Raw genomic sequence first — 27,854 nt, forward strand, 5'->3', positions numbered from 1 at the left:
TTCTGGATCCTGGGAATTGTCTCTGAAGTCTGTGTGCTTATCATACTGACAAACACAAAAAGCAGAAAACAACAAAATGTTAGGTGCTGCTGAGTCTCAGCATAAACTTAAGACATTAAGTTCTTGGAACAGTTTGACAATTCATATTTCATGTCTTGGACAAGGTGCTTTCAGTATCCTCAGTGCCAACATTTTGACTGACTGGCCAAGAACGGAAATGTTTGACATCTGCACCCCCTCACAAGGAAACATTCCAGGAGTTGTGCACACTGTATTTTTCATATATTCATACTTTGCTTTGCTGACTGATTGCTCTGCACTGCAATTGGGGAAAAGTTTATTTATTTAGAATTAAAAAAAACTGATCAATTGTGCTATTTTTAACAATATACAAACAAAGTGTGTTAAACAGTCACTGAAAAGGTCATTTAGAAAGGCAAAAACTGCAGCAAACTCTCTGTGGAATTATTCCCTTGTTTGTGTAATTTCTCACTAATTAAAAGTGCAGCAGAGTTCAAACACCAGGCGGTTATTTTGGCTCTGTAACACAAAATCTGATTCCATATTTAAGTCCAGGCAGGTAACATGGTGTTTTGTTTTTTTCTTTTTTCGACTGTGTTTAGCTATTTTTTTTCTTGTTAGTCTTTCTTGTCATCTCTTGCTGCTCGCTTTCCTCTCCACCATCTCACTCCCCTTTCTCCTGCAGTGTGAAGTGTGACTGACACTAGTGAGGGAGTCCTGTAACACAAGGTCAGCACAAATGAGAACCAGCCTCACACTGACTCAGCTGGCTCCTTTCTCCTGTCATTTTTCCTCTGCTTGACGCCAAAGAAAAAAAAAAGTGGAAACTCACTAAAAATAGCAATTCAGAGGCCAAGAGCCAAATAGCCTCACTGACTGTTTTTCCTCCATGAATCCTGTTAGGCATGCAAGTGGCACAGCATGAAAAGGAGGCAAAAATTAACACCATGTTGGTTTTGGAAATAACTTGAATTCAGGTAACTTTGCAGTTTACCTTTGCTCTTTGGGATTCAGAGGTAGGCGACTAATGAACACCAGACGATCACTTGTAGATCATGGCTGTTTCTTAGAAGTGGATATTTGAAAGTCTACCACATGACAGTATTAATGTGCAAACAGACAGACGAACTGGAAGGCACACAACTTGACGACAAACTGTTTGTGCAGAACTCACAACCACAGAACTCGCTAACAGCAGTGAAAAGCTTTCCCCTCGCCAGCCGAGATAACAACTGATAAACAGCATGAAACTGGATCTTGGCCCCAGAAGTACTCTGGAGAGCCTTTGAATTTCACGGAATGTAGAGATGTATGTGTTCATGGTAATTTCCTGGGGAGGGAGATGCCAGATTCACTGGAGCCCGCCTGACTTTGGAGCAAAAGTTGATTTAGCCAATGTCCACAAGACCCCTTCGTCATACTGGGAATCCATTCAAAGAGATTTCTGGGTGAATTGGACACTATCAATGGATTTATGAATTGAGTTATTCTTGTCTATCCTTACATGGGAATAATACATCGCTGACACAATTTAGTGCAGTGCAGAATGATGAACAATGTCCTGATATTACTGAATGCAGAAACTCCACTTTAAACTGATACTTTTGATTTAATAAAATATCATTTTAAAAGGGCATTCCAGTGAAAAGCACAGGCCTTGATATCAAGACATTTAGTTCTAAGTTTATATCAAGCGGCAAAAATAGTTCCCATAACACACCCCTAAATGCACACTGGAGTTACAGGGTTTGCTTGTTATGTCTAGTTTGTAAAAGTCCAAGTATGTGGTCCAAGCTGAGAAAATAAAATATTTTGCATTAAATTGCTCAACAGTGCTCGTCCAGAGCCACAGAAGAAAACACACCTACAAATGTTTTTATATTCTCTTTGTGACAAGTAAATAATTGGTGATGTTGATTATTTGTATGTTCATTAATTTTCAATAGCCTACATACTAACTCAAAAATATTTTGTCCCAAAATATGTGATTTGACCATCATGAGAAAGTAAGAAAATACAGCAGGTGTTAGCAGATCCAGAAGAGTGAATCAGTGTGGCAGGCATTTGATTTTCATGAGGGAGCAGACAAAATCACCAAGGTAACCCTTCTTTGTCCCCGAACAGGAAAAGCATGTAGGCTATTGAAAATTAATGAACATACAAATAATCAACGTCACCAAAAACAGCAACTTGGAGAGGACACAGTATATATAAAGATAGTCCCCTTACCCTCTATGCCGGTCCTTGAGCTTTATAAAGCAGAGGATGGCATTTACCTGCAGAATTGAATCTCCTCAGCACATGGTCTTCCCACTTCCCGCTGCATTTCAAGGGTGGATTTTTTTCTGAATCAGGTGAGCTTTGCACTCGTGAAACATACTCTTTCTGTGCTCACTGAAAATGTTTTTTCAATGCAGATAAAGAGTCCTCACAGTTGCCAGTGGAGGCTCCAAATGTTGACACAGACTTCAATGCCATTTGCTGCGGTCTTATCATTGAAGTAGCTGCACTGTTTGCTAATTACACTCGCCAGAATTCAAAACTCGTGTCAAGTGGGACATTATTGAAAGCGTTGCATCAATGGTCGAGTCTCAGCCTGTGACAGGTTCAAAAATTACGTAAATCACAAACAGGTGAGGGCGGGGCGTGGCCACCGTCAGCGATACAGCGGGCAAAGAGTTCAAAGCCAAATGAGCGGGTACAACTCGGCCTTGCCCGCCCCCAAAGCCGGCCCAAGGAGTTCTACTATATCCTATGGCATAATCAATTTTTTTTCTGTTCGTACTGATATTATGTGAATTATAAAGTGTGAGTGAGAAATCAGTGGGCCATGAAAACTTGAAGTTAAGAGGAATTCAGCGGCACAACGATTTATATATTTCCCATGCTTCAGTCTTATTTACATATTCAAATACATATTACTGTAGTTGGGCAACAGACACCACATTTGGGTCTTATTTTTCATGAATACGTCTTACTGGAAACATTTCTGTCTCTGACAAGCACAGTTCAAAAATCCCTGCAGGACCTCGAGCTCAGTTAAAAGTTGCAATAAAGATTGTTACTTTCAGAGCTTCTATTTCTGTTCTATTTTTTTTCCCTTTTGCTCTCTCTTTCCCTCTATACTGACCTACATTCATGAGTACTGTATCTGCTGGAGTGCATTCATAGTTTTCCCTGATATACAGTGTACAAATACTTCATACTTAACAGCGTAGGTTTGCTTTTTAGTCGCTGTACATTTATGTACATGTACTGATTTATCATTTAATAAAGTTTGACTGATCAAAGTCAGAATGAAAGAACACCTGGACACCATGGTGTGGGCCAACTCTAATGTGATGTTTACAGGCTTGATTTCCAAAGCGCACAGCTGCAGATTACCCAGACCCACTGGAAGGAAAACAGCCTTTAACAGAGTAGGTCTTCTTGGAATGTTACATTTGTCGAGAATACAATCTATTAAAGTTCCTGTTCCTTTGCACTTGGGGTGCCTTTTCTGGCAATTAAATTCCAAAAGCTGTCAGTAATAGTGATACTTTCTCAACAATTGAACGTTACAATGAAAATCTCCATTTGCATTCCACAGTGAAAATGGAAACAGAAATTTAAATGCAACTCGGGTTATTTGTTGATAAGACTTTAATTCATTTCATCTAGTTCAAGGGATTTTTAATAGATTGTAAATGATCATTACTTCAAGGATGAATAGGATGTATGTTACTTTATTGTGCCTTTCTAACATCACCACTGTCTCACAGACTTGGAATACTTCATAACAAAACGCAGACACAAATATCATACTGCACCAAGGATTTCATGTTCGGCTTACATCTTCTCCGGGGGATAGACTTCTGCTCCAGACAGATTTCTCCCAGATTTTGCAACTAAAAAAACCTGCCAAGTATGTGCCTGTAGGAGCTGGACCCGGGCCAATATCAGCTGGGGAGATTGTTGTGGGCCATGAGTATCATTGTGTAGTAGCCTCCAAGCATTGGTGTGTGTGTGTGGTTGTGATTATTTGAAGTTGCGTGGGGTTAGTGAAGGAGTAGGCTGCAAAAGTGGTCTTGGGACAGCAGGCTGTAAACACAGCTGTGTGTGGAGGTGAACATGTAAGCCAGGGCAGCAAGGGTTTTTCTTTTGTTTTTGTTTTTTTGCAGGAGAGACTATAGTTTAGGTAATGTGTTTTTATTGTAAATAATCCAGATGAGGTTCAGTTGTCTGTGCTATATACTGTAGATTGAATATGTTCATGTGTTATCATCCTTCTGACTTGTACAATGGATCCTTAGCTGACTAAAATTGTAACATTTGTGAAATTCATCATCACCTCTCTTTTCAAAGATGTCTTGCATTTCTCACTTACGCTACAGGAGATTCTGTCTCTGTCTCTTTCTCTTGCACCTTGTCAGAATCCATGTCCAGCTCCTTCTGTACACAACAATAACAGAGAAACACTGCACGACTGTGTGTGATGACCAAATGAGGCAGAAATCTCCAGCAGCTTTGTAAACATGTCTATGCTCCATATGAAATAAACATTTAGTAATTATTCAGCTTTATCAACATCATATGCCTTTCTATGAGCTGGAGGAACTGAGTGGAACTTGACTAGAGTTAAGGTTTCTATGACACTACGGTTAGCATTAAGTTGTGTGATGCTGTAACTTGTGATAAAAAATTACATGGGTGCAAGATGTTTCCAGCATCCTCCCTCATTAAAATCTTCACTTGGATTTATAAATGAACTATATATACAATGTATCAACCTATAAAAGATGTAGGGATACTGTTCAGTTTAATCTTCAGGTTGTGATTCTTCCCAAAGCCTAGACTGCCCCTGCCTTTAATAACAGCCTTCTCATAAATGACTGAATATAACTCATACTCTTCAGATAACTGGAACACTGTTCAACTTTAACTGCTTCTCAGTCTCTCTCTTTAAATCTTGATTTTAATTCTGAAAAACACAAAGTCTGACTCCAGTTTGTCAAAAGAGATCAGTAGGAATTTATTATTTGCTTAAATACATGTACAGCTCCTTTTTTCCACCATTGCTACACTGATCAGTCACTGCATGGCAGTCTTCTCCAACTGAACTCCAAATAAAGGTTGTCCGACACAGAATGTTTCTGAGAAAGCATGAAAATGAGTCCAGAGTATGTTGTGCTGGAGCTCGGCTCACGGCATGAGTAACTTTTAGCTGAACCAGTGCCAGTCATGCATGAGGCGATTTGTGGGGTTATGTTGAACACAGAACAGAGGTAGAAGCCATTTCTTGAAAATAAGAGGACATCCAATCACTGCAATTACCCAAAAAGGATTAAAAACAGGCCACAATGATAAATACACATGGAAGAAAGACAAGGACACTCTTAAAGCCTTTTGGCTCTTACTGCACTAACAGATTGCCAAAACTGAATCTGAACAAAGAGGGAAAAGAAAGAAGGTGCAGATGAGTTAAACATATGGAACTTGAAATCACCTCATCATGTCGCTGATGTATGAATCACAGAAATAAAATGCACAAATCGGAGAGTTAACACGGGACATAAATACTGCACTGGTTGCTAAATCCTTGTACATTCATCAGGGCTCATGCATTCAGGCTTCTGCTCCCCAGTTGTCTGGCTCATGTGCTACATGTCTCCAAGTTTTGCCACTTTCCAATGAGGATCTGGTCATTGCATGTTAGTTCCATCTGCTGAGATGAACAACTTCACAGTAAAATGCAGTTAAGTTAATGACAGATGTAACTGACTTTAGGAAGCACTTTCTTTCAAAGACACAGAGGTGATCAGCAAATTGAGTTGCCCTGAATAACAAAGGGAATGTGCTGTTGTGCATAAGTGCACACCACAACAGAGTGCTGAACTGCTGGAGAAGCAGGAATTTAGATTGATCACAGACTTTCATCCAGTTACTGGTTTGGATTTGGGATGATCAACAATTTGACAAAAAAGAAAAAAAAAAGAAAAAAAAACAACCTTAAGGTAACTACACAGTGAGCTGTGTTTGGTTTCCTATTGTCAAACTGTGGCAGAAAGTCATTTTTTCATATAAATAAGGCTAAAAACACACAAGTCTCCCTCCCACTCACATCAGAACTGTCACAAGAGTCTCTACAAATCTAGGGAGACACATACATTACATAACATAGCCTGCATACATACAAATATACATATATGCAAATGAACAAAAACAAAAACCTCTCAATGTGGAATAATGGATCTGAAATCATAAATTCATATAAAAATATAAAAATAAAAGTAAAATCAAATGAAGTGTCATGAAAATTGGTGAGAAAAAGAAAAATCTCCATTGCTCTTCCACTGTGTGATGCATTGACAAGTCAATGAATCAGTGTCTTTGTGAACACACAATGTCTGTCTGCCCATGGGAATCACAAACATGTCCAGAGGCCATTTCAAAAGCAGCCATTAGATGAGTTTAATACTAGAGTGTAAAAATGTCCACAGACACAAAGAGAGGGACAAGGTCCTTTGCTCTCTGGCCAGCCAGCGAGGTAACAGGAAAACTACACACTTATCTATCTACACACTAAGGGATCTCTGACTGCAGGGCAAGGTAAGTGCACATTCCCGTGAATAGGTCAGTTTATCTCTTGGCACTGATCAGTTCATGGAGACCTGCGTCACTGTGAAAATGGAAGTGTAGGCTGGTACTGTCAGACCAGGCACTTGTTCCACTTCTGTGTATTCCTGCAACGCTGCTGACCAACAGAAGTTCTAATCCAAATATTCTACCAGGAGAAGGTTAAGTATGTTTTTGAGGGTGTGTTTTATCGCCAAAAATCACATGGTCAGACACTTGGAACAAATGTCCCTATCTGGGCATTTGTGAAACCTTCATTCTTATGATGAAGCTATGACAGTACAACTGACACCCTCTCGCTCTCTTTTGTTCCATGAAAAAGGAGACCCAATGGTATGGTCCATCATGCTTTGTTCAGGTTGTTTGTCTTAAGGTTTGTCCTTCAACAGTTTTGTAATTTTTCAATCATATTCTCATCTCGTGATCAGGACTCTGGTCTAGTGAGGGCTCCCTGGTGCTGATCATGGATGCTGAGGGCCCTTGGTTGACTCCAAATGGAGAAACAGCTGGAGATCGAGCTGCCAAAGGGGAAAGAGATGGGGAGAAGCTTGGCGACATTGCTGCTGATGAAATGGATCCCTCATGGCTGATAGGGGATCTACGGAGTGAGGCCAAGTGAGGGAATGTCCGACCAATCACAGGGACTTTGGGGGGAACTGACATGGCCCCTGGGTGGGCCACTGATGTGATGAGTGGTGGAGGGTCAATTCTGGGTTTGGGATCCATTTTGGGCTTGGGCTGGAAAGGTTGGCGAGGGTTCTGACTCTGTTGAGCAGTTTCATCTTTCAGCCTAGCAATTTCTGTGAAGACATTAGCGAGAGGTTGAAACTGAGGGCACCAGTTGAGTAAGTAATCCCAGTTATAGCTTCCACGAAGCTCCTCATCACTGGCAACGATAGCTGTGAGGGAACCATCCACCAAAGGTTTACCATCCTCAGGGAAGGGGTAATCCTTGGGGAGGGAAATGTTGAGACCACGGCCAACTCCCAGGTAGCCACCTCCCTCGTCCCTGTAGACGGGGAGCTGGCCAGAGAGCAAGGTCCCAGTAAGACTGCCTCCCAGTTTCTTTCCTTTGAACCAGGTGCTGCCCTCCAAAGCTGCAGGCTCACAAGAGATATCAGACAGCTGGTCAGCGTCCTGTTGGATTCCAGAGTCTGGTCCCCTGGCCGAGATGTGCTCCTGCATGGACGAGGTGATGGAGGCGACACGGGGATACTCATTTATCATCCTGATCTCATCATCCTCTGCTGCCTCAGCTGATCCTCTCCCGCTGGAGTGAGAGGGATCCAAAGAGCCCCCTCTAGTGTAGGGACCTCCACCAGCCCCACCCTGATCTCCAGCATAGCCTGGCAAGGCCTGGTGGTAGATTCTTTCTCCTCCTGGTCCTGAGTTGCAATCGTCCAGTTTCTTCAAGGCAGTTCCCGAGGCAACAGTTCTGTTTCCTGTATCTTGAGCTTTCTTCCTCCTTCGTGACTTGACCAAGAACACCACCACGGCCATGACCACAAGCAATATGATAAAACCAAGAGACACAGCAATTATGCTGATAAGAAGGATGTTGACGTCGGTGACCAGGCCAAAGTTGGTGTTTGTGACATCAATAGAGACCTGTGCTGTAGTAGTGCGAGATGTATCTAGAGGACTGTGAGCTCTCACATCCACATTCATCAATCTGGTTTCCCGTTTAGCCCGGCCTGAGCCACTGCTACTACTGCTGCCGGAGCTGTCCAACTTGAGGAAAATCACCCCAGTGGTTTTGTTTACGTCAAAATATGGAGAGCTGGCGGTAAGAGAATAGAGAACAATACCATCCACCCCTCCATCCTCATCATTTGCTTGCACCTGGCCGATGCTCTGGCCTTTCTTGGCTCCCTCTGGGACTTCAAGGGAAAACTCAGAGGATGTGAAGAGTGGGTCATACTCATCCTCACCTGTGACAAACACCTGGATGGTCACAGTGGCTGAATGGTTTCCTGAATCTACTGCCAATGCTACAAAATTAAAGGAGTTGACCTTCTCAAAGTCAAAAGGAGTTTTGCTTCGGATTTCTCCGGAATTCTGGTCCACAGCAAAGCTGTCTTTTCCTGCCCCGGACCGCTCCACCATGTAATACTTGAGCTGGCCAAAAAACCCTGTGTCATGGTCTATGGCGTGTAGGACAGTCACAGCAGAGTTTGCAGGTTGGTTTTCCCTGATACTGGCTGTGAGGACTTCCACAGGGAAAAAGGGATGATTGTCATTTACATCTTTGACCTCAACAATGACTGGAGCTAGCGCGAAGTGACCCCGTCCATCTGTGGCTTGAACAATGATGATGTGTGTGGACTGGTGCTCACGATCAAGTGCTTGCTGAAGCCGCAAGGCTCCAGTCCACTGGTCCATAGTGAATAAGTTCACTTCATCACCAGAGCTGATAGTATACTGGACTTCACCATTGGGAGTTGAGTCTGGGTCTGGAAAAAAAGACAACAGAGTACAATTAGGTGACAAAAGTAAGAAAGGAACAGTAGGAAAGGAAGGGAAAATTACAGACAACTGGATCGAGACGGAAGATTTGCCCACCTGTAGCAGTCAGTCGTATGATCTCAGTCCCAGCAGCAGCTCCCTCGCTCAGTGACACAGTATATTCTGCTCTGCTGAACACTGGAGGATTATCATTCACATCACCAATGGTTATTACTGCAGCAACACTGGAGCTCCTCTGGGGCACACCACGGTCTGACACCACCACAATGAGGTTGTAAAGTGGCTTGGTTTCAAAGTCAAGCCCCTCAGCCAACAATAGGGTCCCAACTGTCTGAAATCCCCGTCCCTCCAGGTACCGCACGCTGCTCTCGATCTGGAAGGCATTTCCTTCATTCCCGTCGGCGATAGCAAAGTCGAAGCCACAGTTTTCTCGTGATAGGTCGCTGTCAAAGGCCTCAAAAGTCAGAACTGTTGACCCTGGGATGGTGTCCTCAGAAACTGTAGCCCTGCAAAAAGAACATTACATATGTGAGGACAGCTGTTGAGGTTACACCAGGATACATTCAAATATTAATGAATGTAGACTGACCTGTACTCTGACTGATGAAACACAGGAGCATTGTCATTGACGTCAGAGATTTGAACCTGGACTGTGGTTAGCGAGGAGAGTGAAGGCGAGCCTCCATCACGCGCTTCGATGACAATACTGACTGACGGACGTTCAGGGTCAAACTCAACTCTGTGATTAATAAACAGGGTTCCTGGTATGCAAAAGAAAATGAGATGGATTCAGTCATTGAGCTGAAAACGTTCCTTTCAAAATTTATTTAGCTCTTACTTTCAATTAAAACTGGAAACAGATGCCGCGAGCTAAAATATATCGTAAAGAAGCCAAGGTTGTGTACCATTGCTGGGATCGATGTGGAAGCCCTCTTGGGTTGATGACATCACTCTGTAGGTGATCTTTCCATTCTCTCCAGAGTCCCTGTCAGTTGCTGTTACTGTGATAACTGAACTTCCTGGTGGTGTGTGCTCAGGCAGAGTAATCTGGAGTGAAAAAAAAGATTTATAACAACATTTGAGCATCAGGACAAAAAAAAAACAAAAAAACGAATACACTATTAACTGAACAAATAAATACTGTGACAAAGTTCTGAACCTTATGAGGAGATCACCAGGCACCACACTCACAGAGGGGGAAATTGCATTGTATATTGTAGTTCCTGCTTTTCCTAAGCGTGAGCTAATGCTGAGGTCATTTCCTGAGACATAGTAGTAAATATTATACAAGCTCATCTCTACAATCTTTCCCCAGTCAATATTAGGCAGCTAACTTTTATCACCCCCACTGTGTGTAAGTTGGGAATGTATATGTGTGTGTGTGTGTGTGTTTTTTACAGTGTGTGTCATGGCTACGAGTGCCATTTTAAAGTAGTCTGGTATAAAGAAACTATTTCTTAAGTAAATTTATTTTGCCTTCAAACTTAATTAGTTGTGAATACATCAGAAATTTAAACAAACATTCTGTGTATTTCCTCTCGTGTATTCATTGGAAGTTTAAGACTTTTTTCTATACTGTATTTATAGTGTACATTAAAACAAAGTGAACAAACAAACAAGTACTAGGGATGACAATAAAGGTCTTTTAAGGTGCATGTATGATTTCTAGAATAAATGTACATGTGTTAAAATAAAATAATATTGTCCTGATTTATTGTATAGGCTATCATACCTGATAGAGATCATGGGTGAATGCAGGTGCATTGTCATTAATATCCTCCACCAATATTGTAATGTTAGCCTCAGTTTGGTGCTGGCTGTCTGTGGCTCTGACGGTCAGGGTGTACCACGTCTTCTCCTCGAAGTCTAGAGCGGCAGTGAGTGACACCCCTCCACTGTAGCGGTGAATCCCAAACTTGCCCAAAGCTGTTGGGTCCAGCTGCAAAGAGTAGGAGAGGGCAGGACTGGAGTCGACGTCATTACCGGTCACAAGAGTGATCTCTGTTCCTATCAAGGTATCTGACAGAAAAAGAAATTGAACAAAAGGCTGTTAGTTGCATTCAGTGTTCTATACTGCACTGCTGTGATGCCCAGCAACAGTTACCTTAGTATATATTGCCATACTTGAAACACATAACCATATAGTTAAATTAAAACACTTACTCTCTGGGATGCGGACTTCTTGGGGCAAGGGAATAGTGGGACTGTTGTCATTCTGGTCAACAATGATCACTGTCAGTGTGGCTGAACCAGCCAATCGTGGGCTTCCTCTATCAGTTGCTGTAACTACGAGCCTGAAAGTGGACAGAAAATCTTCTGAGCACATTTGCAGTTTTTTTTTTATGTTGTGATCATAGAAAGAACATAAAAGGATAACAATCCTTGTTAAAAAAAAATGCGAGGAACATATTTTAGGAAACAGGATTGTTTTATACTCACTTGGTCTGGGTGAAAATCTCACGGTCCATGATGGCTGCTGTGGTAATGCTTCCTGTCACAGGGTCGATCTTGAACAGGCCACTCATGCTGGATGACTGGATGGAGTAGGTCACCTGACCATTTTGGCCCTGATCCACATCCTCAGCAACAACCTGGGAAAAGGTGGAGGAGAGGCAAAAAAAGGATAGGAATGTATTTTTACTCTGAGCAGATATAAATTCCAGTCGACTGTTATCATTTTTATATTTGTAGGCACCTGTATGATTGGCATTTCATATCCTTGTGCTTCTTTCATGTAGGCCACATAGTTCTGCAGCTGGAAGCGAGGAAGGTTGTCATTGATATCCTGCAGGATCAAGTTAATAGCCATGAAGGATGTGGAGGACACTGTTTCAGCCTTCACGACAAGACGAAGTCTCGGGGTGTCTTCAAAGTCGAGTCCCTTTGAGCTCTGCACCAAGATTTCACCTGTAGGACATATAGATTCTCATTCTATTTTTGTGTATGCAGCTTTTTCAGATCTAGATCTACGTTGTAATTACCAATCTGAATTCATATAGGAAGTGTTACTTTAGGAAACATTTACAATGTGAGTTTCACCTGATAAGGAGCTGATGCTGAAGGCTTGCTTTCTGTTCCCGCTGAAGAGACTGTAGCTGATACCTTTACGTGTGCCATCTGGATGTTGAGCCTGAGCCTGCGCTACAGCTGTGCCTGAATTTTTGAATCAGAGCAGAGAAAATATTCCTGAGCTGTGACAGCAGAGAAATTGAATTGACAAGTGATACACAGGAACTAAATAACTGATGCAATTCCTCTAATTTCCAATAGTCCCAACCTTTTGATGCATTCTCCTGTATGCTGACGTCTCTAGCATTCCTCGAGAAACGAATGCCGCTGTACTCCACCTCTTTCACGTAAATCACCACCACCCCCTGTGCAGACTGAGCTGGGCTGCCTTGGTCCATGGCCTCCACGATCAGGGTCCGTTGAGCCTGGGTCAGATCTCCCAGTGGCTCAGTGGCCTGGATCTCCCCAGTCAGGGAGTTGATGCTGAAACCCTTCACTGGGGTGGCAAAACGGTAAAACACAGAACCATTGGCTCCAAAGTCCTTGTCCTCAGCCTTCATGGCGGCTAAAACCCGCTGGGAACGCCTGCTGGACACTTCGATGACCAACGGATCTTGGATGAAGAAGGGAGTGTTGTCGTTGACGTCTAGGATGGTGACTGTCACCTGTAACGTAGAGGTCATGTGGGTCAAATGAAAAAATCTATTGTTCAAATAATCAGAAATACAAAAATAATCCTAAATTTAACACCCAAGTTGTAAATTCCAGGCAATTAATCAACTGAATACCCTCGACACCTAACCACATATTTACCTGAGCAGAGATGTTCCTGGGTGCAGCAGGTGAAAGGTCAACAGCAAACACCTGTAAGCTGTATGACGCCCATTTTTCCCGGTCCAGAGGGGCGGATGTGGTGATACGACCAGTGTTCTCATCCACAGTGAACGCTCCGTGTGCCTCTCGGCTGAGGAAATATAAAACCTTCCCATTGAGGTCATCATCAACATCTGTGGCTGACACCTGGAAATAGACAAAAAACAGGATCGATGTTGGTGGGATGTTTGAAAAAAGCGTGTATGTATTTTGTGGATCACCTTAAATTCCATTTATACTTACCTCCAGAACTAGGGATCCCTCTGCAGCATCCTCTGACACTTCCACCGAGTAGCTACTTTTGGTAAAGACAGGGCTGTTGTCATTGACATCAAGCACTTTGACTTCCACTGTGACGGTGGCGCTGAGAGCAGGGCTGCCTTGGTCTGTGGCCACCACTTCCAGAATATATTCTGCCTTTGCCTCCCTGTCAAGCCCACGTGAGGTAGACAAGGCTCCTGTGCTGGCGTGGAGATGAAAATCTCCGTCAGGGTTGCCCGCTACAGGAAGAAAAATGAGAACATTTTTATCTTTCAAGCATTTTCTGTGAATCAAGTGTTAAGAGAAGTCAAGAAATCTGTGTCAACTGTGGTCCAGAGGGGTAGATGGAGTATACTATATTTACACAAGACAATCAGTTAAAAGCAATACTCCTACTCCATCACTACTATTAGGTAAGACTCAATTCTGTACACTATCAGTACAAACTTAGATATAAACTAAAATATTTCCAGGAGTCAATTGCAGTAATCTGTCACGAATCTTTAAATTTGTACTTGATCTTTTTCAGCCTCATAAACAACAAAAATGACAAAAATTCAATGTTTATTGCAGGATATTGTAAATTTTGAAATACACACCCCAAAAAAGCAATTATAGCAATTGTGGTGAGCTAAATCACTCTTTAAAACCAGTCTAATAAAATACTTTGGTTTCTCACCAGAGATTCTGTACTTCAGCTCTCCACCAGGACCTGAGTCCGGGTCTGTGGCCTTGAGGAAGCAAAGCTCTACAGGGGCCTGGTTCTCCGGCACGTCGAGGCCATACCATGACTTTGCAAAGACCGGAGCGTTGTCATTCACATCCTGCACTTCCACACGGACGACAGCCTTGGCAAAATTTGGAGGCAGCCCTCCATCCCTGGCATACACTGGTAAGAGATGGAAGTTATTAAGCTGATAAAGTGTTGAATCATGTACAAAATTTTACTGGAGAAGTGAGTGTTAGTGTACAACAAGTTGCATAAGACAATGCGTATTTTATTACCAGTGAGTGTGTAGTGATCCTGCAGCTCTGCGTCCAGCTCCTTTGTGGTGGTGATGACTCCCGTCACAGGGTTGATGATGAAGCCTTCCTCTGTCACACCTCCATATGTTATATGACCATTAGAGCCTGCATTGAAACACAAAACAGACACAAATACAAATAAAAGACGGGCCACATTATGAACTTGGCAAAAAAGCAAAGAGGCTACATTAAATGTAATAAGGCAGGGATATTAATGAACCCAAAGCAGCATGGTGCCGGTAGCAAATCCGAATGAAAGCTCCAGAAATACAAGCCTCTGGACGATGACTGTAACCACACATTTTCATTAGCATGTGCTTGTGGTTTCGTTTAAAGAGCTTTGGTTTCTCAAAGCCTTCATGTCTCTCTATTGTTTGGTTCCACAGCCTTCTGACTGCTCAGCTCTACCTTTTTACCCATTCTTCCTATTTATAACTTTTCTTCTATTTATGCTTTCATATCTTGACATGCATCCTGTTCTGCTCACTGGCTGTACTTATTCTATACTGTATATTGAAATAAAATACTTAAACCAACCTAGGTCCCGGTCAGTGGCAGTTACTGTCAGTACTGTGGTGCCTGGTCCTTGGTTTTCCATCACCTGGGTCTCAAACTCTGCCCGCTGGAAAACTGGAGCTTCGTCATTTACGTCAATCACATGCACACACAGCACCTGAGAAGTGGAGAGCTGAGGTATCCCATGATCCTCTGCTATAATAGTCAGATTGAACACTTCTTGTTCCTCCCGGTCTAAGGCTTTGAGGATTGAGAGTGAGCCTACAAGAGAGAGAAAACAAAATCAGTGATCAGCGAATAAGAACTTTTAAAAAAACGTTCCCAGATTGCGTCACTTAAAACCTTGTATATTGTGATTTGGATTTTGTTGGTCTTTAACTGTGTGTCTCTGTGTTTTTGTGTCTAAGTGTGTGTTTAGATGAGTTTTGTGAACTTGTAATTTGCTGTACCTGAGAGAGGCAGTATTTGTATGCCTGAAGGAATAGTAAAAACAAAAACCCGTACAGCTTTGCTTTATGAGATTTTCCACAGTAAGACCACAGTTACTTTGTACCAGTTATTCAATTCTGGCAATCTGAACATTTCACTTTAGATCTGTGTGCTGCAGTGCTATATTACTCTGCATGTATGATTATAAAGCAGGCACGCAGTCAAACACACACAGAAGCCACACTACTGCGTGGAGCTGTATCGTTGCCATCTCAAATCAACTTAGCTTATGGTTATTGTTTTTTCCCCTTTCTCCGTGCAACACCACAGTATCTGTTTGCCTTTAAATCTGTAAGGCATTATCTGGTATGTGTATATGTGTATCTTATGTAAATAATGCTAGTTCACCGAGGGTCTGTGAACGGGACCTCCACTGCACAGACTCTGGCTTCATTTACTCTCCTACCTTTTACTTCTACATCCCACAGCCCTGTCGTCACCCCGACTACATGGAGGATCAGCCAAAGTGAGAGGAAATGTGTGTGTGTGTGTGTGTGTGTGTGTGTGTGTGTGTGTGTGTGTGTGTGTGTGTGTGTGTGTGTGTGTGTGTGTGTGTGTGTGTGTGCACTTTTCTCAGCAGTGTGCAGATTTGGCTGGCATGCAGTGCCTAAGAGACATGTATAATTTATAAATGCCACTGCATGCCAAACATACATTGTGTGTTGCCTGTTTTGTGAGGCTGGGGCTCTGATGTTTCTGTGAGGTCTCGCTAGTTCCACTGTTTCAGCTAAAAGCAGACACATGCAAAGCATTTACTGTACTATTTCACCGTGCCCTTGAGTCAACTCAGTTTTACAGATACAGGTTCAGCCATGTGATAAAGTTCCTGCTGCAAGCCTTTATCATCATATGCCAAAATGAACTACAAAAAAATGTGTACAATAAAATGTACATGACTGGCAGATAATTTGATTTGAAGTTCCACCTTAAGAAAGGTATGTAGGATGTGATAATTTAACTTATTAGACTTATATGCTTAAATTATGCTCCAACCAAGCAGGGACAGAATATATTAGGCAGTTAATAAAATGTAAATCTACTTTTCAAGATACCTGAGAATAAATGAAGGGACTTAGAGGAAACATTAGCTTTCAAGTGGTTCATAAAAAGCAGTAATGCAACTGTAATGTGCAATAACAGAAAGTTGGCAGAGCAGACATATAATTTATAAGCAGTAATCACTACTAATGATTACCCCCAATATTCACCAGGCAGTTTGGTAAACGTCTTCGCGATACATGCTAATCTGCTATTACAGCTATTATAAACCAAAAGCTTCACGCCACACAGTCTCAGAGACAAACCAGAAGTGAAATCAACCCCTGTTAATATACCAGACACTTGACAGTAATGACGTAAAGACTTTCTTCCATCTGGAAGCTGCATTAAGTGTCTGTTTTATGGTTCTTAATCCCATTCTAGCCAAAGCTGGGCATGCCTACACCACCCAGCTCCAACGATAAAGAGATTACACATGGGCATATATAAGATAACAAGGGCGGTCCACGACCCCGGCCCAAATGAAGATCTGCTCCCATGAACAAATCCGTGAAGAAAAGAACTCCAAACCTTTATATTCCAGTGAAATATTGCTTTAAGGCATTGAAATGTCCTCTAGTAAAGAAGGCTATGAGGGTTATGAGTGTTTTAGCAGTTAAGATCCTTTAGACGCAGAATTTCAGTGCATAAGTATGATCTTCTGGAAAGTTTTGTTCACCCAGATGGCTTCAGTGGGATGGGATAGGGATTATGTATCAATCATGGAAAAAAGCCACATACTGGCCCTGCTGTGTTAAATAATTCAAAGGAGAACTGTAAACAAATTATGTAGCGAATTTTACTCCAATCATCCCTTGATGGAGTGTAAATTGGATATTTATGGGGAATTCTCTGTGTCCTTATATATTATTTTAACATTATGATATTTTTAGATGGTCTGTCTCACCCTTGACATAAGCTTACCAGTGTTGGGGTTCAGACTGAAGCGACCAGCACTGTTGCCTGCCTGGATTTTGTATGATACTCTGCCATTTTCTCCTTCATCTTCATCTCGAGCCATCACGTACAAAATCACAAACCTGTTAATAAAGACACAAACAAATGTTATATTATAATAGATATGTCAGCAATTTTAAGGCTTGAGGCCATGAAAGCCAATTAACTAGATTATCATTTTAACAGGCTTCTTAGATGTTCCTCTTCTTTGTGGTCCGATGACTACAGACTACAGTCGACAGACTAACCTACGTGACACTCACCCTACAGGTTGATCCTCCATGACGCTGACCGCAGACGGAGAGCTGAAGACCGGAGCATTGTCATTTTCGTCTGTCACAAACACCCGAGCAGTGACTGATCCCCAGCGCCTCTGAGAAAGATCCTCTGCCTGGTCTGTGGCTCGCACCACAAGGTAGAGGGAGGGTGTGGACTCACGATCTAACTTCTGGCCAAGGGACAGGACTCCGTTGGAAGGATCGAGGGTCAGGAGGTCAGGGGTGTCGGGCCAGTGGTGCTCGATGGAGTAACGTAGCTCACTGTTGGGTCCACTGCCATCCTAAAAATAAATAGAGGGCAAATGAATTAGACAGAAAGGGATTTTTAATGCCTTTCAATCTAGGTAAATGATTTGATTAAAATGTTAAATGTTTATGATTACTCAATCCATAAGTATCTTCAACAATTTTGATTAACAACTAATCTTTACATTAAACCTTCTGAATTTTTCTGATTCAGCTTCTCATCTGCTTCATTTCTGCGTTGTAAATTCAACATTTAACTGGTGGTCAAACACATAACAGTCCAAACATGTGACCTTCAGCTCTGGCATGATGTAGTGGGCTTTTCTGATATTTAAGGATTAACAAATATTCAACAGAAAATGATCATTATAATTGATGAAAATAACATAAGTGACCAAACATAACTCAAATGTATGGTTGGTTGTAAGTATATCCATTTTATACAATGACTACAAGTATCAGGGACTGTTTAACATTATAACTCTGTTTAGTAGAGAATAACATCACTTTCCCACCTGATCCACAGCCTGGAACGTATATATGGAAGCCCCTGGCTCTATATTCTCTGGTATCACAATAGTAACAGGGTCCTCTGTGAATTGGGGGGCGTGGTCATTGCTGTCCTGTACGTTGATATCCAGTTTCACCAGGTGGCTGCTGGGAAATGCCTGGGAGAAGTCAGACACCTCGATGTGCAGCGTGTACCTCGACCCCTTCTCGTAGTCCAGCTCGCGTACCAGGTACACATCGCCCTTTAAACGGTCCACCATGAAAGTCCCATCGCGGTCTGTACCCCCCACGACCAGGTAGGTCACCTGGCCTTCCAATACAGCAGATTCATGCTGGTCAAGTGGGCGGACTGAACCAATGATGGAGCCCGGAGCAGCCCCTTCGACTGTGTTCAGGGTCATAGAGAGAATGTTGGGCTTGGGGATGGACCTGGAGGAGCTGAGAACCTAAGGGAAAGGAAACTTGGGTCAAGTAGACACATTTCCGGAGTATTTGTTGTAGCTTTCAGCCTCTAACAACAGTGATTGAGATCCCAATCACAGTGAAATTCTTTTCTGTAATCATCTGTGGCTCTGTCCCAAAATAGAGTGAAACAAACTGTGAAAACTTGTATTATTTCACTAACGTGTAGGAGAAAGGCATAAAGAGCTGTTCTTTGTATGTTGCAGATTTCTTTTGATAATCTGCAGACAGAGCAGCTATCTGGCTCTCACCCCAACCCATCCCTAAACATAGCCTTGGGCTGTAGTCTGTTTCTGTTTTGCTGTTATTACTATAATAACCCTCAAAAGCATTCTCAGTGTGCATGAAGACATTTAGTGTAATCCCTCCAGTAAATATCTTTACACATCGGCATTCTGGCTTCAACATGAGAGTCAGGGTTTGTCACCTGTGACAAAATAATGAAGGTTATGACAGTGAAAGGGAAACTGTAAATATTCCAGTTCAAATAATGCAGAGCAGTAAGCAGCCTCCATATGCCACAGTCTGGTCTGAAGGGAAACAAATACATGCCAGGGGGGGTTTTGACACTTTGAACAGCTTCAGGGTCTGACACAGATCAAAGAGCTCTGAAGACAGCAAACATAAGCAGATTTGAACTAGCTCTGGTTTCATCATAAAAAAAAAAAATCCATATACACACCAGCCCTCGCTTTCATTACCGAGATCAGTTGCAATGAATTGCATTTTTAGGACTCTTTATTGAGCACGAAATGATAAAACCTAGAGGTGATGTGAATAATGTGCACAGGTGTGTACATTTTTTCAGCTAAAATGCACAACAAACCACATGTCTAAGGGACACCTGTTTCTAACTCCTTTTGAGAATGTTTTTTTAAAGGTAGAAAATAGAACTATGTTCTACGTTTTCTTCTGTGTTTTATTGTAGTGTTGCAACAAGGAATAATGCAATAATGCAATAAAAATGTATTAAATTGAAGTTTGTGGTTTGCTTAGGCTGCAAATATTTACACATAGGGTGACAGGAGTGTAAGTAGAGAAAGTATTTTTTTAAAGTCATACATCACAGCAATTTCAATTACTGTGAAAAACTGTACTGTTTGTACTTTTTTTTTTTGTACCCCTAATGCTTTTTGCCTATGAGCAGGCTAGCATGTGTACTGTTGTACCTGTAGTGTACAACAATATCCCTGTGTCTGACTCTACCCACAGATATGTAAAATGTTATCTCAAAATCATTATCTGGAAATGTTACCTCATGCAAGTGTTTGAATGTGTTATTAAGTTGCAGTGTGTCTGTGTGTGTTGGTGTGTGTGTGTACTGCTACCGTACAGTGGTGCGTTCCCCTTCTCTCTGTGTGATTTGATGCAGCTGGCTCTCGTCAAATCTCATCTGGGAGCATTTGATTCCAAGGTGCCTGTTTTCCCTCTGTCTAATCTCAGTGTCACACAAGCAGCGCACAGGCGAAATCTAAGGCAAGCACTCCCACTGTAATTAACATCCTTTTCCTTTCTGAAATCACATCACACAAAAACACACAGCTCGAAGCCCCACAGTCAAAGCAAACCACCACCCTTCTCTGGCTAATTGCCTCGGTGGCAGATATTTCTTTTCCTGCTGTAAAATTCCTGATATTGTATGTTGATATGCAGGATTGACCCTCCTACAGAAAGTTCAGCCCAGGGTTTCTCACCATGGGTTTTGGTTACTCCACTGACTCTTGGATCAGGAAACACACACTAGATTGGATCGATGCTTTTGTTTATAAAGGCACAGGTTCAGTTTCTCTCCTTCTCAGATTCAGCTCCGTTTCCAATTCTTTTGACAGTTATACTGCTCACTCTGTGCGCAGACTGAGGAAATTACTCACAGTAAGTAATGCAAAAGGACAGAGGTAATGTGCAGATGTGACAGTTTTAGGTTTGGTCACCAGACTGGCCTTCATTTCCAGTCGCCAGATGCCTTACAAATATTTTGATACAACAAATGTGCAGGCATTTGTACATGTAGGTGGAGGATGGATGAGGATATATAAGTGTACAGATTGTGTTTACCTGTATCTGGAGCTGGCAAGTGGAGCTGAGGCCTGGTGTGCCGAGGTCAGCAGCAGTTACAGTGAAGGCGTACTCGGCTCGCTCCGCCCATCTTAGAGGGGACGTGGTTCTAAGCTCACCACTGTTCGGGTTGAGGGAGAAACGCTCTGCTCTGGAGCCTTAATGGATGCAATGGAGAACAGCTCAAGGTTAGGAAAAGTCGATGAAATAGTAAGTCAGTGTATGGTTACATGGACTGAATGGCAGGCAAATCAATGTTTAAATAAGCAGATTTAAGAAGATTTATGAGACTCACCTGATAAAGAGTAGAATATGGTGCCATTCTCTCCCTCGTCTGGGTCTTTAGCTGTGACTGTCCCCAAGACGGTCCCAGATAGAAGCCCCTCCATCACCTACAATAATTAATCATTATTATCATGTACATATATTAATATTAACGACTTTCCCCAGCATACCATACAGTAAATTCTTTATTCCTGTCTCTGATGTTGTCTTTTTTTTCCCGCACTACAGTTGTTTTGATATTAAATAATTGTTGGTAAGATATAATTTGATTAGACCAATCATCTTTCAAAAGTGAAAATAACTTTAAGAAACTGTTCCTTATTTTGCCAATATTTAATGAGGAAAGCATTCACAGTAAGGTTAGTCAACTGGAAATGAAGGTAATGAAACATATTGCTTCTGTCAAGCTGGGATAACAATTTTGTGGGATAGCATCCCTCTGCGGGTTAAAGTTACACCCCACTAATGACACCCGAACATGAACAGAGATCAAACTGAAACCAGCTAAATTATATTCACTGATACATAATATTTACTTCCCAATGCAGCTGATTTCATCTCTGATCTGCCTTAGTTCTTACCTGAAGCAGCAGCTCCCTGTCAGGCCTGGCATGAGTGAAACTGGGGGCGTGGTCATTTTCATCCAGCACTGTGATATGAGCGGTACCAGTCGCACTGCGAGGAGGCGTACCCCCGTCCTGCACGACCACAACGAGCTGATAGCTAGACTGTTGCTCTCTGTCCAGAGCAAGGCGGGTGCTGATTTCACCTAAAGCAAGAGCGGAGCACAAAGGGAGGGAAGTAATTACCATGTTTGTTGATTAAATTATAATTGACTAAGACCAAATTAGTAATAACTCAAGGGAAATTATGGTGCTAATATTGCTGCTTATTAAGTAACAACATTTCTTCCAGTGTAAGTGTTTAAAGTGTAGCATTACTTCTTATAAATTCAAATACAATACAATGGTTATGGTGTTTATTTTCACCTGTTTGAGAGTTGATCTGAAAGTGCCTGTCAGTGTGCAGCAGCCTGTAGGTGAGTCGAGCATTTAGTCCTGCATCTCTGTCCGTCGCAGACACCCTGCCAAAGCCTGTTCCGGCCAGCAGGTTCTCTCTGACAGCCAGGAACACCCTCTCCTGGCTCAGTCGTGGGGAATTGTCGTTCTCGTCAGTCACTGTCACCCTGACAGCGGCGCTGCCGGTCCTCCCCGCCCCTCCTGGGCCGGACGTGGCGAGGACGGTTAGTAGGTACATGTCTTTGACCTCTCGGTCCAGAGAGCTCCGAACAAACAGCCAACCACTATCTGGCATGATGCCAAAACCTGCAGCATCACCATCAGGCCTGAGGCGGTAGGAAATAGAGGAGGAGGAAGATGATGAAGAGGAGCTTGCACCATTCCCAGAGGCCTCTCTGTTGAGTGCTCGGACCTGGAGGAAACGCGTGTTGAGAGGTGTGTTTTCCCGAAGCTCCACGCGATAGGTCAGGGTGTCAAAGTTGGGGCCTTGTGCGTCATGTGCTTGGATGTGGACCACAAGGGTGAAGGTGGAGCTAAGCTGAGGCACTCCGCCATCCTTGGCAACCACCTGAAGGTCATAGCGTGGGACACTTTCATATGACAGGCTCCCAATCAGACGCACCTCCCCACTGCCACGGTCCACACCAAACGTCCTCTGTCCGCTGCTGCCTGCAGCCCCAGCGGAGACGAGGTCGAAACTTAGTTGACCGTTATGACCAGAGTCTTTGTCAGTGGCCTGAATACGGTAGATAACAGCTCCCATTTTGGTGATCTCAGGTAAAAGCAGGGACTCTGATGAGGAGGGGAGGAAGGTGGGGGCGTTGTCATTGATGTCTGAGATGGTAATGCGTACGCGACTGGTTCCATACGCTGGAGGGGAGCCGGAGCGTGCCTGGATCTCCAGGTCAAGACTGGAGCAGGTCTCGTGGTCCAGAGGAAGGGCTGTGCGAATGGTGCCAGAGGCGCTGTCCACTGTGAAGTAACCATCAGGATCTCCAGAAGAGATGGAGTAGAAGATACCCTTAGAGGCACCTGAAAAGAAGACAGAGAGGGAAATCAAAAGACAGAGAGAAAGGATAGAAAAAAAGACAATCACAAAAGGATTAGGGCTACAATATGTCAAGAAATAATGAAGACAGCATGCCAGACAGCATGAGCCAAAGGTGACGTCTTCAGAGTACTTGGCATTCAACTTACTATAATTTAAAACAGAAAATAGTAACTTTTCAAAAGATAAAAGCAGAAAGTATTTGAAACATTTAACTAACAGTTTCCCAACTAAAACAGGGCTGAAAGAATATACATATACTGTATATGACTGCTGATTACACTCTACCGTTTAGATAATTGAACACATACCCAGCACATTACAGATCTATATATACCTTTAGAAAAAAAGGGTGTGATGTGTGTACTTCAGCTTATATCTCATCTAAGTGTTAATGGAGGGTTGGATGACTTCATAGTGGGTGAGGGTCTTGATTCACTTGATTCATTTGTGTGCATCTGTCCACTATACGACTGATCATTGTGATTCACCACTCAAGAGTTTCAGCCACATCCAAATCATTAATAGTGAAAGAAAAATACAAGTCTGTATGCAGTGAAATTAATCCCCAGTAAAGCCCACGCTGTTTGATGGATATGATTTCTTAATGGAGTGTATTCTCTTGTAGAGTATTTGTAAGACATCATGCACTCTCAGCCCATTAGTGCAATTCTATCCTGGCGCTTGTCAGAAAGATGGAAACAGGTAAATCCCATAAATCAGGTTTCTATTGGTGAATGTTAAAAAAAAGAAGAAGCCTGAAGTACCAAAAGACAGAACAGATATACAGATACAATAAAGAGGAAATATGTCCTCACCTGTCTTGGTAGCAGCGCGGACCACTCCCACTGCCGTCCCCCTCAGGACGTCCTCGGACACAGTGAAAAAATACTGCGCCTGTTCAAAGACTGGAGACGCCACTGAGCCTCCCACCACGCTCACGTTCACTTTGGCATTGACTGGTGCCATCAGACCGCCGCCATCTTCGGCCGATATCACCATGGAGATTACCGTGTTGGCTTTGCCATGGAGCGAGCGGGAGAGAGAAATCACACCTGCAAAGGAATACAAAGGGAAAAACATAAATGGAGAAGACACATTTCTGTATATTCTTTGGTTTATAAACACGCCAAAAAAGACACCTTAATACTGCTTTAAAAGGGCAGTAAAGACTTCTTTTTTTTTTAGTATAAACAATTGTCACAGACTGAACAAAAAAAAACAAAAATCAAAAACAGTATACAGTTGATATACTGTTATCATACAGTCTGTGGCATATACACGTGCTTCTGTATGCTATAATAACACACACACACACACACACACACACACACACACACACACACACACACACACACACAAACCTGTGTCCTTGTTGAGCGTAAAGAACGTGGAGCCTCCTCCGGGTACTGTACGGTAGGTCACCCTGCCGTTATCTCCTGCGTCTGGGTCATTGGCTGTTACCTTGACAACAGAGGTTCCTGGGGCACTATGGGTACTGAGACTGACTGTGTACAGGACTGGATAAAAGGAGGGCCGGTTGTCATTGATGTCCACCACATAGACCCTCACACTGGCTACTGAGCTCAGACCACCCTGTAAAAAAATTATGGAAACTTTTGGTTTATATTACATTTTATTGAAGATTTTCTGCATCAAATATAATGTCAGCTGAGTAAGCATGGTTGGGTACCAGTGCTGTAATCATATAATAGACAAATGCTAACTAGTCTATTGAGATAAATAGATGCTAAATTATAAGAATAGCTGTTTTACTTCAGTCCTGTCCTCTGTCCTTTTCTGCAGTATATCCCCGAAGACAACATTCAATTTGTTTTCGGTCCCTTGGTAAAAAGTGACAGTCCATGACGTTTTATGTTATTAAACTCTGACAATAGATTTATGTCACACTGTAAAGATGAGCTGTTGTAAGGGAACACAGAAAGTTCTCTGTTGAAGATCTCTGAAATATGGAGCCAATCAAGCACTGTGTGCATTTGTCAGCGAGGAGAGGAGTTTGCACTCATTACACTGTATCTGCGGGCTTAGTTTTACGAGACCATTAAAAGCAGGGATAGTGGAGACAAAGGGAACAGACACCATCTGGATCGAGCTGGGAATCTGCAGGGAACGCTACCAACACGATGAGTAATAATAACACATTTTAACAATGGCTGGGTATCTATTTCTTTACGTAACCCAACCACACAGAAGGGAATGAATGCTTTATTGCACCTTATTTAGAGTTTACATGACTTTTTAGGTGCATCCATTGTGATTAATTGATACTTTAAATGATCTTAGAACAAAATGTGTAAATGTGGTGAAGTAAGGCATCACATTAACTTAAATGTATAGTAAACAGTTTTTTTAAATAGGCTGTTTAAATGGATCTGTTTTCCTACTTATTTAGTCCCTCCCTGCATTTCCTCTGTTATCCTCTGATTGCTTTGCCATGCTGTTGCGGTTCGCCTTGAATTTTGATGACACAGTGTGAGGGATAGGATGCTGTCTTCTTAAAACATGTGACCGTCACTTTGATCAGATTTATTTGAGTGTAGCTGTACACATCTTTAATTTGCTGTCAGCATGAGGCTTTGATCAGGAGGAGTATTAAATATGCGGCAGGCAATGTATTTGGTCGTGAAGCAACACAAATCAGTTAAAATATTCCTCCTCCAGCTACAGAACTACTGCTTTGACTTTGGTCTACTTTGACTTTTTGGTCTCTTCAGAAGTCTATTTCAGTTATAATTATTAAGGCTTTAATTGCAAAAAAATGTAAAGCATTAAAGCATTAGTTCAACATTTTACAAAATACGCCTATTTGCTTTTGTTGTCAAGAGTTACATGAGAAGAACGATGCCACTTGGTGTGATATCGCCCGGCACTTACATAATAGTAGTAATTTATGAAGCTACTGCCAGCATCTGGTTGCTCAGCTTAGCACAAAGAATGGAAACAGGCGAAACAGCCAGCATTACTTTCTCTGAAAGTAACAACATCTGTAAAGATAATCTTTAAAGCTTACTTACAAACATTACAATATATAAAATAAAGATGACACATTGTGGTTTTCAATGGTTAGGTTTGTGCCTTTGTGGGATGTTTTCCCATGTTTTTAGTCTTTGTGCTAACCTGTACTAATCTGCAGTGCTTAATATTTATCATACAGACATTAAAGAGGTATTGATTCTCTTATCGGCTGTAAACTCTGCAAGAAAGCTAATAACTGTATTTGTGAAAATATCAAGGTAATCCTTTGAAGATTTGTCTGATCAAATTTAAAGGTTATTACAACTATTAATCACTGTATCTCTTATAGTTTGGGGTAAATGTGTTCTTACTCCATCTGTTGCAGTGACAGTCAGGTCAAACTTGTCCAATCCCTCATCCCTGTCCAGTGCTGTGCTGGTGCAAAGCTGGCCAGTCTCCTTGTCAATGGTAAAGTGAGTTGGCACTGTGCCTCCGGAGCCCGACCCCAGGGTGTAGGCTATAGCGCCAAAGGAACCCCGGTCCTCATCTGTGGCTGACACCTGAGGGAAAAGAAACATGAGTTAAGACGTGGACGGTCCACCGGTGCCCAACAGCCCGTGAGACACGAGGTTTTCAAAAAGCTTCATGCCATCGCACCCAGCAGGATCCAAAATCTGCATGAAAGAAGGCCTACATGTGTCACGATTATTATATACGAGCTGAGGGCCTTTCTGTTATCACAATAATGTTCCATTATACAGTCACCTCATGGGCTCATACATCTGCTCTTGTCCAAATATCACACACCATAGCACTACTTGTTATGATTTCCAGAGTACTATAAAAATGAGCATCTGTGAGAGCAATTCACGTTTATAGATCAGAGATATATGGTACGTAAAAAAGGGGGATAGATCTCCCCTATGGTGCATTTGAAAAAGTGTCAAAAAGACAGGTGGTGCGGTGTAACCACGGATACAGAAGGAGGAAAGCGACAGGTAACCTTTAGATGAGGAGAGGAGAAAGTGTTGACAGAGGCTGTATGTCAGGTTGAGGTTGTATGTCAGATTCAGGGGTCGACAAAGGCACTTTAATGCATGTTGGAAGGTCAAGTAACAGAAACTCATGGTTTTCAAATGGCTTTTAAATATGATACAGACTGACACTCACAGCAGGGAGCCACTTAAACACATACCTGAAATATTAATCATTACTCCATTTTTTTTTTTTTGCAAAAGGACACAACCTTTGACCTCTTGGGTCTCACAAACATCCTTCTTTCTACAAGACAAACACAAAAGCGCCTCCACGTGAAACCAGATTGTATGCTCACACAAATCTACAAAAACACTCGAAAGCCCTATAAATACGACAAAGATTTCCTTGCAAAACACAAAAGGGAAATGTCCTGTGTGCTCAGAGGTCCTGCCCATGACTGAAGTTTTACACCGGTCCGCAACATTGTTTGGTGGCGTTTATGGTACTTGTTAAAAGTAGCATTCTTGCTCAGATGTTGAAGCCTTAAAGGCAAGCCAAGATCTAGGAGGCCTTATGATATCATTGTCGTACAGTCTCTTCTCATAAGGCCACCATACATTATCTGAATGATTTGATTACCTAGAAACTTAATTCATGGTGACAAAAGACATTTTGTTTTGGTGCAGTGATTATTTTTTTTCTGATAAAGGAAGCATGTATAATATA

The 27,854-nt window shown here is 42.3% G+C and overlaps 1 protein-coding gene across 1 annotated transcript in view; it reads right to left on the reverse strand.

Moving 5' to 3' along the window:
- Nucleotides 1-5,007: 5,007 nt before the first annotated feature.
- The window catches only part of dchs1b (dachsous cadherin-related 1b), an 81,285-nt gene continuing 58,438 nt past the window's right edge, over nucleotides 5,008-27,854 (reverse strand). The window contains exons 5-29 of the mRNA XM_069146308.1: nucleotides 26,522-26,710; nucleotides 24,539-24,770; nucleotides 23,993-24,229; nucleotides 22,097-23,158; nucleotides 21,689-21,876; nucleotides 21,118-21,214; nucleotides 20,823-20,980; nucleotides 18,311-18,751; nucleotides 17,535-17,830; nucleotides 17,239-17,354; nucleotides 14,809-15,048; nucleotides 14,251-14,376; nucleotides 13,925-14,134; nucleotides 13,228-13,484; nucleotides 12,925-13,131; nucleotides 12,380-12,776; nucleotides 12,142-12,255; nucleotides 11,798-12,009; nucleotides 11,542-11,693; nucleotides 11,266-11,396; nucleotides 10,835-11,121; nucleotides 10,008-10,149; nucleotides 9,692-9,863; nucleotides 9,199-9,608; nucleotides 5,008-9,089 (exon numbers count right to left, since the gene is read on the reverse strand). Of these exons, the coding sequence (XP_069002409.1) occupies nucleotides 7,042-9,089; nucleotides 9,199-9,608; nucleotides 9,692-9,863; nucleotides 10,008-10,149; nucleotides 10,835-11,121; nucleotides 11,266-11,396; nucleotides 11,542-11,693; nucleotides 11,798-12,009; nucleotides 12,142-12,255; nucleotides 12,380-12,776; nucleotides 12,925-13,131; nucleotides 13,228-13,484; nucleotides 13,925-14,134; nucleotides 14,251-14,376; nucleotides 14,809-15,048; nucleotides 17,239-17,354; nucleotides 17,535-17,830; nucleotides 18,311-18,751; nucleotides 20,823-20,980; nucleotides 21,118-21,214; nucleotides 21,689-21,876; nucleotides 22,097-23,158; nucleotides 23,993-24,229; nucleotides 24,539-24,770; nucleotides 26,522-26,710 (8,121 nt within the window). The 3' untranslated portion in view covers nucleotides 5,008-7,041. The remainder of the gene's footprint in view (nucleotides 9,090-9,198; nucleotides 9,609-9,691; nucleotides 9,864-10,007; nucleotides 10,150-10,834; nucleotides 11,122-11,265; nucleotides 11,397-11,541; nucleotides 11,694-11,797; nucleotides 12,010-12,141; nucleotides 12,256-12,379; nucleotides 12,777-12,924; nucleotides 13,132-13,227; nucleotides 13,485-13,924; nucleotides 14,135-14,250; nucleotides 14,377-14,808; nucleotides 15,049-17,238; nucleotides 17,355-17,534; nucleotides 17,831-18,310; nucleotides 18,752-20,822; nucleotides 20,981-21,117; nucleotides 21,215-21,688; nucleotides 21,877-22,096; nucleotides 23,159-23,992; nucleotides 24,230-24,538; nucleotides 24,771-26,521; nucleotides 26,711-27,854) is intronic.

This window comes from Embiotoca jacksoni, unplaced genomic scaffold, assembly GCF_022577435.1.
Source record: "Embiotoca jacksoni isolate LCO1_2020_lvr unplaced genomic scaffold, fEmbJac1.0.p SCAF_13, whole genome shotgun sequence".
Lineage (NCBI taxonomy): Eukaryota > Metazoa > Chordata > Actinopteri > Embiotocidae > Embiotoca > Embiotoca jacksoni.